Below are 15,264 nucleotides of genomic sequence, written 5' to 3' on the forward strand. Positions count from 1 at the left end.
AATTACTCTACTACAAAGACACATGCACACGTATGTTTATTGCGGCACTATTCACAATAGCAAAGACTTGGAATCAACCCAAATGTCCATCTGTGACAGACTGGATTAAGAAAATGTGGCACATATACACCATGGAATACTATGCAGCCATAAAAAAGGATGAGTTTGCGTCCTTTGTAGGGACATGGATGCAGCTGGAAACCATCATTCTTAGCAAACTATCACAAGAAGAGAAAACCAAACACCGCATGTTCTCACTCATAGGTGGGAACTGAACAATGAGATCACTTGGACTCGGGAAGGGGAACATCACACACTGGGGCCTATCAGGGGGAGGGGGGAGGAGGGAGGGATTGCATTGGGGAGTTATACATGATATAAACGTTATGCACATGTACCCTAGAACTTAAAGTATAATAAAAAAAATAAATTAAAAAAAATTTTTGAGCTTAATATTTGTGTTCATGTTTAAATAAAAATATACAGTAAACATACAAGGAATTAAGAAATATGTAAAACACAATTATTTGGATTTGACCAATAAAATAACATTGTCTTATTTAAAGTCGTGGTCACACAGCTTTTGAGGAAGCCACAAATCCTCAAATTAAGGAGACATTAAGGAGACCAGACTTCTTAGTGAGTAAGAACTTTTATTAAGAAAATTCTATTTTTTTTTCCATTTTAGCATGTTCCAGTTATATAGTCCCCTTGTGTTTCAGCAAATAGTCACAAAGATTAAGAAATGGCACAAAGATTAAGAAAAAAAGGTAAGAGTTTATGTTAGAAAATTTATTACACTAGAAAATTAATCAGAATAAAATCTCTCTTCAGTGATGTGATGAAACTACTCAGTCTCCATCCACTGCAGCCAGCTTCTCTTATATGCATTCAGATAGTCAGGGGACCATAGTCAATCTTTACTTAGATGTGAAGATAATGGGTAGGGGAGATTTCAATTGAACTTGATCTTGGAGAGGTCATTGCAAAGCCAAGGATGTTCTGTAGTGATGATTAGTAGCAAGAGGAATAGCATCTTCTGTAGCAAAGTGGTTGGTAGTCACAGCAGCTAGAGCTGTATCCACAGCCATAGCGAGAGCCAAATCCATATCCAGAGCGATATCTACAGCCAGAGCCGTATCCACAGCCATAGCCACAACCATATCCACAGCCGAAACTCCAGCCAGAGCCATATCCACAGTACCCACAGGAGTTTCTGTAGTAGTTGCAACACATGATTTCAGGAGGTTAGATTTCAGTTGAGGTGTAGGAGGATATTTCTGCAGTGTGAGTGTCCTCTACTCTTCTAAGACCTTTATATAATTCCAGGGATGCATGGGTCATCCTCACATGGGCTCTATTTGCTCATTTTATAATCATTTGCCTAAAATGAGCTCATTCTGTGTACATCTACTTTCTTTGGAATTCATAATTTGCTTATGACTTCCCTAGGGATATTTTTATGCCTGAAAAGAAAACAAATACACAAGTTCTAAACACACAAGCTTATACAATCATAATTTTGTTTTCCATTGTTTCATTTCATAGCCATGACATAACACATCATCAAAATATGACTTAACCTCAACCAAGACAGTCATTGCTGAACTAGTGCATTAACCTCATGAGTAGATTCCCTGTCTCATTCTTCATTCTATTCTAATATTTTTTCATGCATGATTTGAAATTTTGAGTGTGATATTTGTGTTTGTATTTAAATATAAATATAAATAATTGACATACAAGGAATTAAGAAATATGTTAAATATAAGCATTTGGGTTCAACTAATAAGATAACATTGTCTTATTTTAAGTTATGGTCACCCAGCTTTTGAGGAAGCCACAAACCCTCCAATTAATGCTGATCCTGACATTAAGGAGACAAGACTTCATAGTGAATGAGGCCTTTTATTAAGAAAATTCTATTTTTGTTCTATTGTAGTACATTCCAATTATATAGTCTTTTTGTGCTTTTGCAAATAGTCATGGCACAAAGGTGGAAAAAAAGATGTCGGATTTCACATATGAAAATTAATCAGAATAAAATCTCCTCTCTTCAGTGATGTCATGAAGCTACCCAGTCTCCATTCACTGCAAACAGCTTCTCTTATATTCATTCAGGTAGTCAATGGACCATAGTCAATCTTTACTTAGATGTGGAGACAGTAGATAGGGGAGATTTCAATTGGACTTGATCTTGGAAAGGTCACTACAAAGGCAAGGATGATCTGTAGTCATGATTAGCAGCAAGAGGACTAGCATCTTCTATAACAAAATGGTCGACAGCCATAGCAGTCAGAGCTGTATCTACAGCCATAGCAAGAGCCAAATCCATATCCAGAGCTGTATCCACAACCATAGCCACAGCCTGTTCCATATCCAGAGCTGTATCCACAGCCATAACCACAGTCAGTTCCATATCCAGAGCCGTATTGACAGCCAGAGCCATATCAACAGCCAGAGCCAGAGCCACAACCATATCTACAGCCAAATTTCCAGCGAGAACTGTATCCGCAGCCCTCACAGGAGATTCTGTAGTAGTTGCAACGCATGGTGTCAGGAGGTGAGATTTCAGTGGAGCTGCAAGAGTGTCCTTTACTCTTCCAAGACCACATACTTCCAGTGATGCATGGGTCATCCTCACATGGGCTCTATTTGCTCATTTTACAATTAATGGCCTAAATTGAGCTCATTCTGTATATATCTACTTTCTTAGGAATTCATAATTTGTTTACAGCTTCCCTAGGAATATTTTCATGCCTGAAAAGAAAACAAACATACAAGTTCCAAACATGCAAGCTTATACAAAATAATTTTATTTGCTATAATTTCACTTCATGCTCATGACATAACACGTCACCAAAATATGTTTGACCTATAAATGTATGTTTATCATTCTATTCTTGTAAGGTCTAGGGAATCATCTATTAAATAAGGAGTTCTACTCACTGTTCTTAATATCATCATTTCTTCTTTCCATTCCTAACACTTTTGGTTTTTTATCACAATCACTTCAAATTACTTTTCAGGGATTTTGGACAGGGAATTGAGTATATCTACATGGTACCTCCACTCTCTGAAACTCTACTTACCTCAGAAAAAAAAGCTTTTCCATCCCCTTCTTTCCCATGCAGGTTATGATCTTCTCTTCCTTCTTTGAGGAAAAAATGTTTTTAAACTTGTGATAGGTCAGTTATGTAAGGAGATGTATCATTTATTATTTAAAAAACAAACTTTGCCAAGAATGCTAATTTAGAAAGAGGGTAAATCCTTGGTTCATAGCTTCTTTGTTGTTGAAATCCAACTGTAGGGTGCAATTCTTAAACATATGTCATTTTTTAATTTACTCAGAGTACTCTCATGTTTGTGTTATATATCAGTGCTTCCCACTAAAATGTAATCAATCAATAATTCATTACTCTATCAAGTCGAATGGATGGGGAATGGCGAGATGTTAATCAAAGGGTACAAAATTTTAGTTAGTAGAAATCAGATTTAGCAATCCCTTGCACAGAATGCTGACTATAATAATTAATAATGCATCATATATTTTTAAATTACTGAAACAGTATATTTTAAATGTTTTCACCACAAAAATGTACAAATATGTGAGAAATTTGACTTGTTAATTGACTTGATTTAATCATTTCACAGAATTTTCTTGATTTTAGTCACATTTACATTCTTCAAAACAAAATTTTAATGATTTTTACATGTAAGAAATTTTTTGATATTTACATTATGACAATAATAGTCGATCTTTCTGTAAATTTCTTGTTCATTCTTTCTTTAACTTCGTATCTTCTCCTGTTGTTTCTGTGATAAGTGAATTCATACTTCATGACTTTTCTTCATTGAGAACACTCTTATTCCTAAATTCTGGGGTTCTTGTGGTTGGTTCACCCTCCATCTTTGCTTCTCGTTTTACACACTAGAAAATCTTCAGATCTTCTCTGCTACTCCAATTCCAATATTATGTATATGAAATAACTCCTAAAACTAAAATTGTCTGTATCAGTCTGGGCCCAGTCAGGAGACAGAAATACACAGCAAGTTTAACAGAAAAAGTTTCACATAAAAATCATGAACTATAATAATAGAGCATTTTTAAAATATGATGAATTTATATGCTACTCCAAGACTGTGGGAGAATACTGAAGGAAAAATAAACTTAGAAAAGGTACTCTACCTTCTGGCTTAATGTATTGAAAAGTTGTTGTGCTATAGTTAACTACTGTATTGCATACTTTGAAAAACTTATTAAGAGAGTAGATATGCTGTTAAGTATTCCTACCAAAGAGAGCAGAGGAGGTATCTTTTGTAGATGATGAATATGTCTATTACCTTCACTGTTGAGATGGTTTCATGAGCATATGCATATATCCAAATTCATGAAATTATATACATTACACATGTATACTTTTATCTCAATTATATCTCAATAACATGAGGGATGTTGAGCTTTAGCCTGGCAAGAACCTTTATTTGGCCCTGTAGTTTGAAAAGTACCACCATAAAGATTGTTCACCCAGAGTCCCCATGGGGCTCCTACCCCAACAGACACCCAGATTCCCTCTACAGGATGTCCCTACCCACTCTCCAGAGTCTGTCTGAGGCCCACGGCTTCCCAGGCCCCTACATCCCCACATCTCCAGATGTGCATTGCTTGTTCACCAACTCTGCTTCAGAGGGTCACCTTCTGTCTCCCTGGTGACTACAGAACAAGTTTGATTATTTGGTCATTTAATGTTACCCAAAAGTTGCATTAGTGACAATATTCAAAATTTCTCTACCTATCTTGAAATATGCAATACATTGTCATTGGCTATAGTCACTCTACTGTGTAATGGAACATCAAAATTTATTCTAACTATAATTTTGTACTCACAGTCAAAATAATTTTGAAAAGAAATCAAAGTTGAAAGCCTCACATTATCTAATGCTGAGTTACTACAGTCCTGCAAAAAACAAAACTATGTGATATTGATGAAAGAATGGGGGTGCGGAGCAAGATGGCCGAATAGGAACAGCTCCAGTCTCCAACTCCCAGCGTGAGTGACACAGAAGACCGGTGATTTCTGCATTTTCAACTGAGGTACTGGGGTCATCTCACTGGGGAGTGCCGGACAATTGGTGCTGGTCAGCTGCTGCAGCCCGACCAGTGAGAGCTGAAGCAGGGCGAGGCATCACCTCACCTGGGAAGCACAAGGGGGAAGGGAATCCCTTTCACAAGCCAGGGGAACTGAGACACAAAACACCTGGAAAATCGGGTAACTCCCACCCCAATATTGCGCTTTAAGCAAACGGGCACACCAGGAGAATATATCCCACACCTGGCCGGGAGGGTCCCACGCCCACGGAGCCTCCCTCATTGCTAACACAGCAGTCTGCGATCTAACCACAAGGCAGCAGCGAGGCTGGGGGAGGGGCGCCCGCCATTGCTGAGGCTTAAGTAGGTAAACAAAGCTGCTGGGAAGCTTGAACTGGGTGGAGCTCACAGCAGCTCAAGGAAACCTGCCTGTCTCTGTAGACTCCACCTCTGGGGACAGGGCACAGCTAAAAAAAAAACAACAACAAAAAGGCAGCAGAACCTCTGCAGACGCAAACATCTCTGTCTGACAGCTTTGAAGAGAGCAGTGGATCTCCCAACACGAGGTTGAGATCTGAGAACGGACAGACTGCCTGCTCAAGTGGGTTGAGTAGCCTAACTGGGAGACATCCCCCACTAGGGGCAGTCTGACACCCCACACCTCACAGGGTGGAGTACACCCCTGAGAGGAAGCTTCCAAAGTAAGAATCAGACAGGTACACTTGTTGTTCAGCAATATTCTATCTTCTGCAACCTCTGCTGCTGATACCCAGGCAAACAGGGTCTGGAGTGGACCTCAAGCAATCTCCAACAGACCTACAGCTGAGGGTCCTGACTGTCAGAAGGAAAACTATCAAACGGGAAGGACACCTATACCAAAACCCCATCAGTACGTCACCATCATCAAAGACCAGAGACAGATAAAACCACAAAGATGGGGAAAAAGCAGGACAGAAAAGCTGGAAATTCAAAAAATAAGAGCGCATCTCCCCCTGCAAAGGAGCACAGCCCATCGCCAGCAACGGATCAAAGCTGGTCAGAGAATGACTTTGACGAGATGAGAGAAGAAGGCTTCAGTCCATCAAACTTCTCAGAGCTAAAGGAGGAATTATGTACCCAGCGCAAAGAAACTAAAAATCTTGAAAAAAGAGTGGAAGAATTGATAGCTAGAATCATTAATGCAGAGAAGGTCATAAACGAAATGACAGAGATGAAAACCATGACACGAGAAATACATGACAAATGCACAAGCTTCAGTAACCGACTCGATCAACTGGAAGAAAGAGTATCAGCGATTGAGGATCAAATGAATGAAATGAAGCGAGAAGAGAAACCAAAAGAAAAAAGAAGAAAAAGAAATGAACAAAGCCTGGAAGAAGTATGGGGTTATGTAAAAAGACCAAATCTACGTCTGATTGGGGTGCCTGAAAGTGAGGGGGAAAATGGAACCAAGTTGGAAAACACTCTTCAGGATATCATCCAGGAGAACTTCCCCAACCTAGTAGGGCAGGCCAACATTCAAATTCAGGAAATACAGAGAACACCACAAAGATACTCCTCCAGAAGAGCAACTCCAAGACACATAATTGCCAGATTCACCAAAGCTGAAATGAAGGAAAAAATCTTAAGGGCAGCCAGAGAGAAAGGTCGGGTTACCCACAAAGGGAAGCCCATCAGACTAACAGCAGACCTCTCGGCAGAAACTCTACAAGCCAGAAGAGAGTGGGGGCCAATATTCAACATTCTTAAAGAAAAGAATTTTAAACCCAGAATTTCATATCCAGCCAAACTAAGTTTCATCAGTGAAGGAGAAATAAAATCCTTTACAGATAAGCAAATGCTTAGAGATTTTGTCACCACCAGGCCTGCCTTACAAGAGACCCTGAAGGAAGCCCTAAACATGGAAAGGAACAACTGGTACCAGCCATTGCAAAAACATGCCAAAATGGAAAGACCATCGAGGCTAGGAAGAAACTGCATCAACTAACGAGCAAAATAACCAGTTAATATCATAATGGCAGGATCAAGTTCACACATAACAATATTAACCTTAAATGTTAATGGACTAAATGCTCCAATTAAAAGACACAGACTGGCAAATTGGATAAAGAGTCAAGACCCATCAGTCTGCTGTATTCAGGAGACCCATCTCACATGCAGAGACATACATAGGCTCAAAATAAAGGGATGGAGGAAGATCTACCAAGCAAATGGAGAACAAAAAAAAGCAGAGGTTGCAATCCTAGTCTCTGATAAAACAGACTTTAAACCATGAAAGATCAAAAGAGACAAAGAAGGCCATTACATAATGGTAAAGGGATCAGTTCAACAGGAAGAGCTAACTCTCCTAAATATATATGCACCCAATACAGGAGCACCCAGATTCATAAAGCAAGTCCTTAGAGACTTACAAAGAGACTTAGACTCCCATACAATAATAATGGGAGACTTCAACACTCCACTGTCAACATTAGACAGATCAACGAGACGGAACGTTAACAAGGATATCCAGGAATTGAACTGATCTCTGCACCAAGCGACCTAATAGACATCTACAGAACTCTCCACCCCAAATCAACATAATATACATTCTTCTCAGCACCACATCGCACTTACTCGAAAATTGACCACATCATTCGAAGTAAAGCACTCCTCAGCAAATGTACAAGAACAGAAATTATAACAAACTGTCTCTCAGACCACAGTGCAATCAAACTAGAACTCAGGACTAAGAAACTCAATCAAAACCGCTCAAACACATGGAAACTGAACAACCTGCTCCTGAATGACTACTGGGTACATAACGAAATGAAAGCAGAAATAAAGATGTTCTTTGAAACCAATGAGAACAAAGATACAACATACCAGAATCTCTGGGACACATTTAAAGCAGTGTGTAGAGGGAAATTTATAGCACTAAATGCCCACAAGAGAAAGCTGGAAAGATCTAAAATTGACACTCTAACATCACAATTAAAAGAACTAGAGAGGCAAGAGCAAACACATTCAAAAGCTAGCAGAAGGCAAGAAATAACTAAGATCAGAGCAGAACTGATGGAGATAGAGACACAAAAAACCCTCCAAAGAATCAAGGAATCCAGGAGTTGGTTTTTTGAAAAGATCAACAAAATTGACAGACCGCTAGCAAGACTAATAAAGAAGAAAAGAGAGAGGAATCAAATAGACGCAATAAAAAATGATAAAGGGGATATCACCACCGACCCCACAGAAATACAAACTACCATCAGAGAATACTATAAACACCTCTACGCAAATCATCTAGAAAATCTAGAAGAAATTGATAATTTCCTGGACACTTACACTCTCCCAAGACTAAACCAGGAAGAAGTTGAATCCCTGAATAGACCAATAGCAGGCTCTGAAATTGAGGCAATAATTAATAGCCTACCCACGAAAAAAGTCCAGGACCAGATGGATTCACAGCTGAATTCTACCAGAGGTACAAGGAGGAGCTGGTACCATTCCTTCTGAAACTATTCCAATCAATAGAAAAAGAGGGAATCCTCCCTAACTCATTTTATGAGGCCAACATCATCCTGATACCAAAGCCTGGCAGAGACACAACAAAAAAAGAGAATTTTAGACCAATATCCCTGATGAACATCGATGCAAAAATCCTCAATAAAATACTGGCAAACTGGATTCAGCAGCACATCAAAAAGCTTATCCACCATGATCAAGTGGGCTTCATCCCTGGGATGCAAGGCTGGTTCAACATTCGCAAATCAATAAACGTAATCCAGCATATAAACAGAACCAAAGACAAGAACCACATGATTATCTCAAAAGATGCAGAAAAGGCTTTTGACAAAATTCAACAGCCCTTCATGCTAAAAACGCTCAATAAATTCGGTATTGAGGGAACGTACCTCAAAATAATAAGAGCTATTTATGACAAACCCACAGCTAATATCATACTGAATGGGCAAAAACTGGAAGCATTCCCTTTGAAAACTGGCACAAGACAGGGATGCCCTCTCTCACCACTCCTATTCAACATAGTGTTGGAAGTTCTGGCTAGGGCAATCAGGCAAGAGAAAGAAATCAAGGGTATCCAGTTAGGAAAAGAAGAAGTCAAATTGTCCCTGTTTGCAGATGACATGATTGTATATTTAGAAAACCCCATCGTCTCAGCCCAAAATCTCCTTAAGCTGATAAGCAACTTCAGCAAAGTCTCAGGATACAAAATTAATGTGCAAAAATCACAAGCATTCTTATACACCGGTAACAGACAAACAGACAGCCAAACCATGAATGAACTTCCATTCACAATTGCTTCAAAGAGAATAAAATACCTAGGAATCCAACTTACAAGGGATGTCAAGGACCTCTTCAAGGAGAACTACAAACCACTGCTCAGTGAAATCAAAGAGGACACAAACAAATGGAAGAACATACCATGCTCATGGATAGGAAGAATCAATATCGTGAAAATGCCATACTGCCCAAGGTGATTTATAGATTCAATGCCATCCCCATCAAGCTACCAATGACTTTCTTCACAGAATTGGAAAAAACTGCTTTAAAGTTCATATGGAACCAAAAAAGAGCCCGCATTGCCAAGACAATCCTAAGTCAAAAGGACAAAGCTGGAGGTGTCATGCTACCTGACTTCAAACTATACTACAAGGCTACAGTAACCAAAACAGCATGGTACTGGTACCAAAACAGAGATATAGACCAGTGGAACAGAACAGAGTCCTCAGAAATAATACCACACATCTACCGCCATCTGATCTTTGACAAACCTGAGCGAAACAAGAAATCGGGAAAGGATTCCCTATTTAATAAATGGTGCTGGGAAAATTGGCTAGCCATAAGTAGAAAGCTGAAACTGGATCCTTTCCTTACTCCTTATACGAAGATTAAAATAAGGTGGATTAGAGACTTAAATATTAGACCTAATACCATAAAAACCCTAGAAGAAAATCTAGGTAGTACCATTCAGGACATAGGCATGGGCAAGGACTTCATGTCTAAAACACCAAAAGCAATGGCAGCAAAAGCCAAAATTGACAAATGGGATCTCATTAAACTAAAGAGCTTCTGCACAGCAAAAGAAACTACCACCAGAGTGAACAGGCAACCTACAGAATGGGAGAAAATTTTTGCAATCTACTCATCTGACAAAGGGCTAATATCCAGAATCTACAAAGAACTCAAACAAATTTACAAGAAAAAAACAACCCCATCAAAAAGTGGGGAAAGGATATGAACAGACATTTCTCAAAAGAAGACATTCATACAGCCAACAGACACATGAAAAAATGCTCATCATCACTGGCCATCAGAGAAATGCAAATCAAAACCACAATGAGATACCATCTCACACCAGTTAGAATGGCAATCATTAAAAAGTCAGGAACAACAGGTGTTGGAGAGGATGTGGAGAAATAGGAACACTTTTACACTGTTGGTGGGATTGTAAACTAGTTCAACCATTATGGAAAACAGTATGGCGATTCCTCAAGGATCTAGAACTAGAGGTACCATATGACCCAGCCATCCCACTACTGGGTATATACCCAAAGGATTATAAATTATTCTACTACAAAGACACATGCACACGTATGTTTATTGCGGCACTATTCACAATAGCAAAGACTTGGAATCAACTCAAATGTCCATCTGTGACAGACTGGATTAAGAAAATGTGGCACATATACACCATGGAATACTATGCAGCCATAAAAAAGGATGAGTTTGTGTCCTTTGTAGGGACATGGATGCAGCTGGAAACCATCATTCTTAGCAAACTATCACAAGAACAGAAAACCAAACACCGCATGTTCTCACTCACAGGTGGGAACTGAACAATGAGATCACTTGGACTCGGGAAGGGGAACATCACACACTGGGGCCTATCATGGGGAGGGGGGAGTGGGGAGGGATTGCACTGGGAGTTATACATGATATAAATGATGAATTGATGGGTGCTGACGAGTTGATGGGTGCAGCACACCAACATGGCACAAGTATACATATGTAACAAACCTGCACGTTATGCACATGTACCCTAGAACTTAAAGTATAATTAAAAAAAAAAAAGAAAGAATGGGCAATAAATAAGTAGTGATTGAAGGAATAAATAAATCTAAGGCTCCACTAATAAGCCACTTGCCCGAAATTCCAGGGAAGACACAAACACTAAAGTCAGTGATGATTGTAGTGCAATAAAACACAAACTTTTTACAAAAATAAATGAAATTTGTTTATGAAAAAAGTATAATTTCCTCCAACTAAGAAGTATTTATGGATCAGCCATGCAAAATCTAATAATTTACATTTTGAATAAAATTAGAATAAAATCTTCCATCTCCAGTTAACATAATGGGAGCATTAATATCTTCTCAAAAACGAACAGGTTTGTTGAAGTAAAAACAGATAATATCCAATCCTTATATGAATGTAGAGATGTTAAAATGAGATATCCCTTGGGAAGAAGTATTAATCTTAAAATATTATTTCAAAGGCCGATTCTAGGATGATGCTCTAGTAGCAAGAGGAGTAGCATCTTCAGTAGCAAAATGGTTGGTAGAAACAGCAGCCACAGTCAGAACCGGACCCATATCCATATCTGGAACCATATCCGCAGCCCCCATGGGCGTTCCATAGTAGTTGAAACTCATGGTGCCAGAAGGTGAGATTTAGTCAAGGTACAGATGGATTTTTCTGAAGTTTCAATGTAACATATGATCCTAGAGCCTTTACATCCTGACAGGAGGAGCCGGGACACATCATTAATTTCATGATTCATGCAAAATAGGTTTAATACCTAGTATGTGCAAATCACCCCACTCAGTTGAAAATGAAAGGACCTGGTCTTTTCACAGCTATAGCATATGCCTTAAACAAACACATTATTATAGGTTTTCCAGTTTTATTGAGGATCCATTTTTTTGTCACGCAGGCATTGTCTTGAGCCCATTACAAATCTCTAAGAACAGTTTCTATCCATTAGCCAGTCATCTGAACACATGATTCCAAAGATATATTTTACACAGGAAGGCTCTAGGGAGGGTTAGGCAGTTGATGTTTGAAAATGCAATCAATAAAATGAGTTTGACCCATTACTTTGACTAGCTTGCTAATTACTGATTCCTTTGTAGGTGATTTCATTGGAACCCAATGCTGCTGTATACAGAAACTCCTCCATATTTCATGTTACAGAGTTTCTATGAATTCAAATAGCCATGGATATAATATTCTGATAATATGTATTTACTTCTGGAGAAATTCCTTAACAAATATTAATCAACTCTAGATATTTATTTAGTTCAAACTAGAATAACAACAAATGAGTATCCTTTATGATAACAGCTGTTGACTGTTTTATGAATTTTAAATTCCTTTTAATCATTTTATTTTAATCAAAATTAAAACATGAAAGAGGTAGGTAGCAAACTATAGATATTGAGGTGGAAAAAAGTTTAGGAAACTTACTAAAGGCACATGTGAAGTACAGTATGTATTCTTCTTTGTTGTGCTACATACAATCAGTACGCTGTTATTTGCTATTGTCACTCTATTGTGTAATAGAGCACCAAAATTTATTTTGAAACAAATACATACAGAGATATACCAAGGCCATATTTGTGGATTTAACTCAATATTGTTAAGATGTTCATTCTCCCAGAATGGATCTATAGATTCAACTCTATCCCCATCAAAATCTAAGCATGATATATATGTAGATATTAACAAACTGACTTGAATGTTTAGATGGAAAGGCAAAATATCTAGAAGAGCCAACATATTTTATTTAATTTGGAATTTGTAATTGATACATAATAATTATACACATTTATGGTATAAAATGTGATGTTTTAATGCACATATATATAATATAATGATCTCCCTTCCTCATCATCGGGTGCTTAAATACTTATTGTAACAAGGATGTCATTATTTTGTGTGGTTATCCATTTCACTATATAATTACTCTATTACAAAATTCTCCATATGCTTTAGGGTCTCTCATTTTTTTCATTGTCAATTGGGGTCCTAGATAAAATTTATTTAAATGTTTTGTACCCAGGGCACTCCCACCAAATATGGCTGCTAGTGACTCTCACCTTTTCATTTTCACTCGAGAATAGTGTGTCCTTGAAGTTCATTGGAATGGCTGGCTTCCTAATCTCTGCTGATGTGCAGGTATGTTATCCTGGTTATCCAAGACAACCACACCTCTTACCAGGTAATTTAGAGAACAGAAGAAGAAGTCTGTGGTAATCATTTTCTATTACGCATAACAAATCATCACCAAAATAGCAGCTTAAAACAACATCCATTATTATCTCAGTTTTCGTAGATCAGAAGTCTAAGCACAACCTAGCTAGGATCTTGCCTCGAGGTCTCACATTATTGTAATTAAGGTGTCAGCCAAGACATCTGCAAAATCTCTTTGGCGTGTAACTTGAATCGCCAGATTTCGTAAATATGCCCCAAATATTGTATAAAACATACTTATACTAAAAAGACTTTATTTTTAATCTGAAATTTACATTGATTTATTTTGTGTTTTATCTGCTAACCCTAAACATAATGTAATCACAGAAGAGATATCCCATCATCTTTAGTAAGATTAGAGACAAGTTATAGGTCCTTCCCACACTCAATGAGAGTAAACCACACAAGGATACGGTTATTGGGGGCCATCTGAGAATAGCAACAAGTCACACCTGCAATTTTTTTTCTTTTTGGCTTAACTGTGATTACATTTCTCCCAGGAGAGATAATGGCTGTAGCAATAACATTCCAATATATGAACTTTTTAATTTATATAAACTTAAAGGGTACAAATACAATTTTGTTTCACAGATATATTGCATAGTAGTAAAGTCTGGGTTTTTATTGTATTCATCACTCAAATAATGTACATTTTACCCATTAAATATTAATTTTTTTCTTCCCTGCCTAGAAGGATATTTCTTTCTTCTATGATTGATCAACTTCTATTCATCCTTCATATTTCAGCTAGAAATCTGTCTCTTTTTCAGAAAGCTTCCTCATCCTTCTTTCTACTTTTTCTTAGTCCTGGCCCTTCTTCTGATTTATTCCCCTGTACTTCTCAAATACTTCTGTGTGTCACTGTTTTATAACAATACTCCAATCTTTGTAGCCTGTGGTCTTGTATGCCTTTCCTATGTTTTTGGAAAGCAAGGATGAAATATTTTACTTCACTGTTCATAGTACACAATGAAATGTGTTTTATTAGGAGCTCAATAAATATTTGATAAATGAGACTTCACGGTTATCTAATTTAGAAGTGATTCTACAGCTTCAAGAAAACAATCTCTTCATCCATGCCCTTTTGCCCTACCTCTTCTCAAGACTTCAATTTTTTTCAAGAATCAAGGGTGTCTGGGAACAGAATTTATTTGACCATGGGTGGCTGAATCCTGACTTCAGTTCTGACTGTCTTTTTATATCCCAAATGAGTATTAGATTTCTGCAGCCAGACATATTACAATTGGCCCCTCCTTCCAGATATAGAAACATAAAAGTTCTCATTCTGTATTTTTTTTATATCAGTATCACCATTTTCACAATCAAGTTTCAAAGCACAAATCACTTTCTTTGGTATCCTAGATTAGGATGGAGGTAAAAATGGATACGTAAGATCAGTTAATTCCATACCTCTTTCTGACTTTGTAACTTCCTCCTAGAATAACTCTTAACGGTGAGAGAGAGAGCCAACCGAGGTTTAAATATGTCCAATAACAGCATGCCTAATGAGGAAGTAATTCTTGTTTCAGATGCTGTCACATATTAAAAAGAGATCTTGTGTTGAGGAATGTATGTCATTGTTACACATTCAATCTAATTAGTTTCTCAACAACATAGGGCACATCTGCAAAACTAGTCTTACTAATTTTGCAATACCAGTCCTGAAGATATATAACTATATATATGACCCCAAATTCCCCACAATCCTAAGTGCTAAGGAAAAAATATATACTTTTTAGATATTTTCTTCCCTAGATGTTTCTCCTTTTTCTTTCCCTATTGAAGTCTAAGATTTTACAGGTTCTACCTTCACCAAGTCTCTGATGTTCATCTGTTCTTTTTCATTATCTACACTGAAATGCAGATCTCTTTAACAAGTATCCAAATCGTTATTATACTTACATTTTAAGCATTCTGTCTCTTCC

At 37.7% G+C, this 15,264-nt stretch overlaps 1 protein-coding gene across 1 annotated transcript; it reads right to left on the reverse strand.

Annotated features, from left to right (window-relative positions):
• Positions 1-633: 633 nt before the first annotated feature.
• On the reverse strand, positions 634-1,322 carry LOC117095678 (keratin-associated protein 21-2-like). The gene has a single exon (XM_033232283.1). It carries the CDS (start codon positions 1,234-1,236, stop codon positions 1,015-1,017), a length of 222 nt encoding a protein of 73 aa, XP_033088174.1. The 5' UTR covers positions 1,237-1,322; the 3' UTR covers positions 634-1,014.
• Between the last annotated feature and the right edge of the window lie 13,942 nt (positions 1,323-15,264).

Source organism: Trachypithecus francoisi, unplaced genomic scaffold (genome assembly GCF_009764315.1).
Source record: "Trachypithecus francoisi isolate TF-2019V2 unplaced genomic scaffold, Tfra_2.0 Lachesis_group14, whole genome shotgun sequence".
NCBI classification, from domain to species: Eukaryota; Metazoa; Chordata; class Mammalia; order Primates; family Cercopithecidae; genus Trachypithecus; species Trachypithecus francoisi.

Coding starts and splice junctions, on each gene's coding strand:
- LOC117095678 (XM_033232283.1), bottom strand. CDS start 1,236: ATGTGTTGCAACTACTACAGAAACTCCTGTGGGTACTGTGGATATGGC.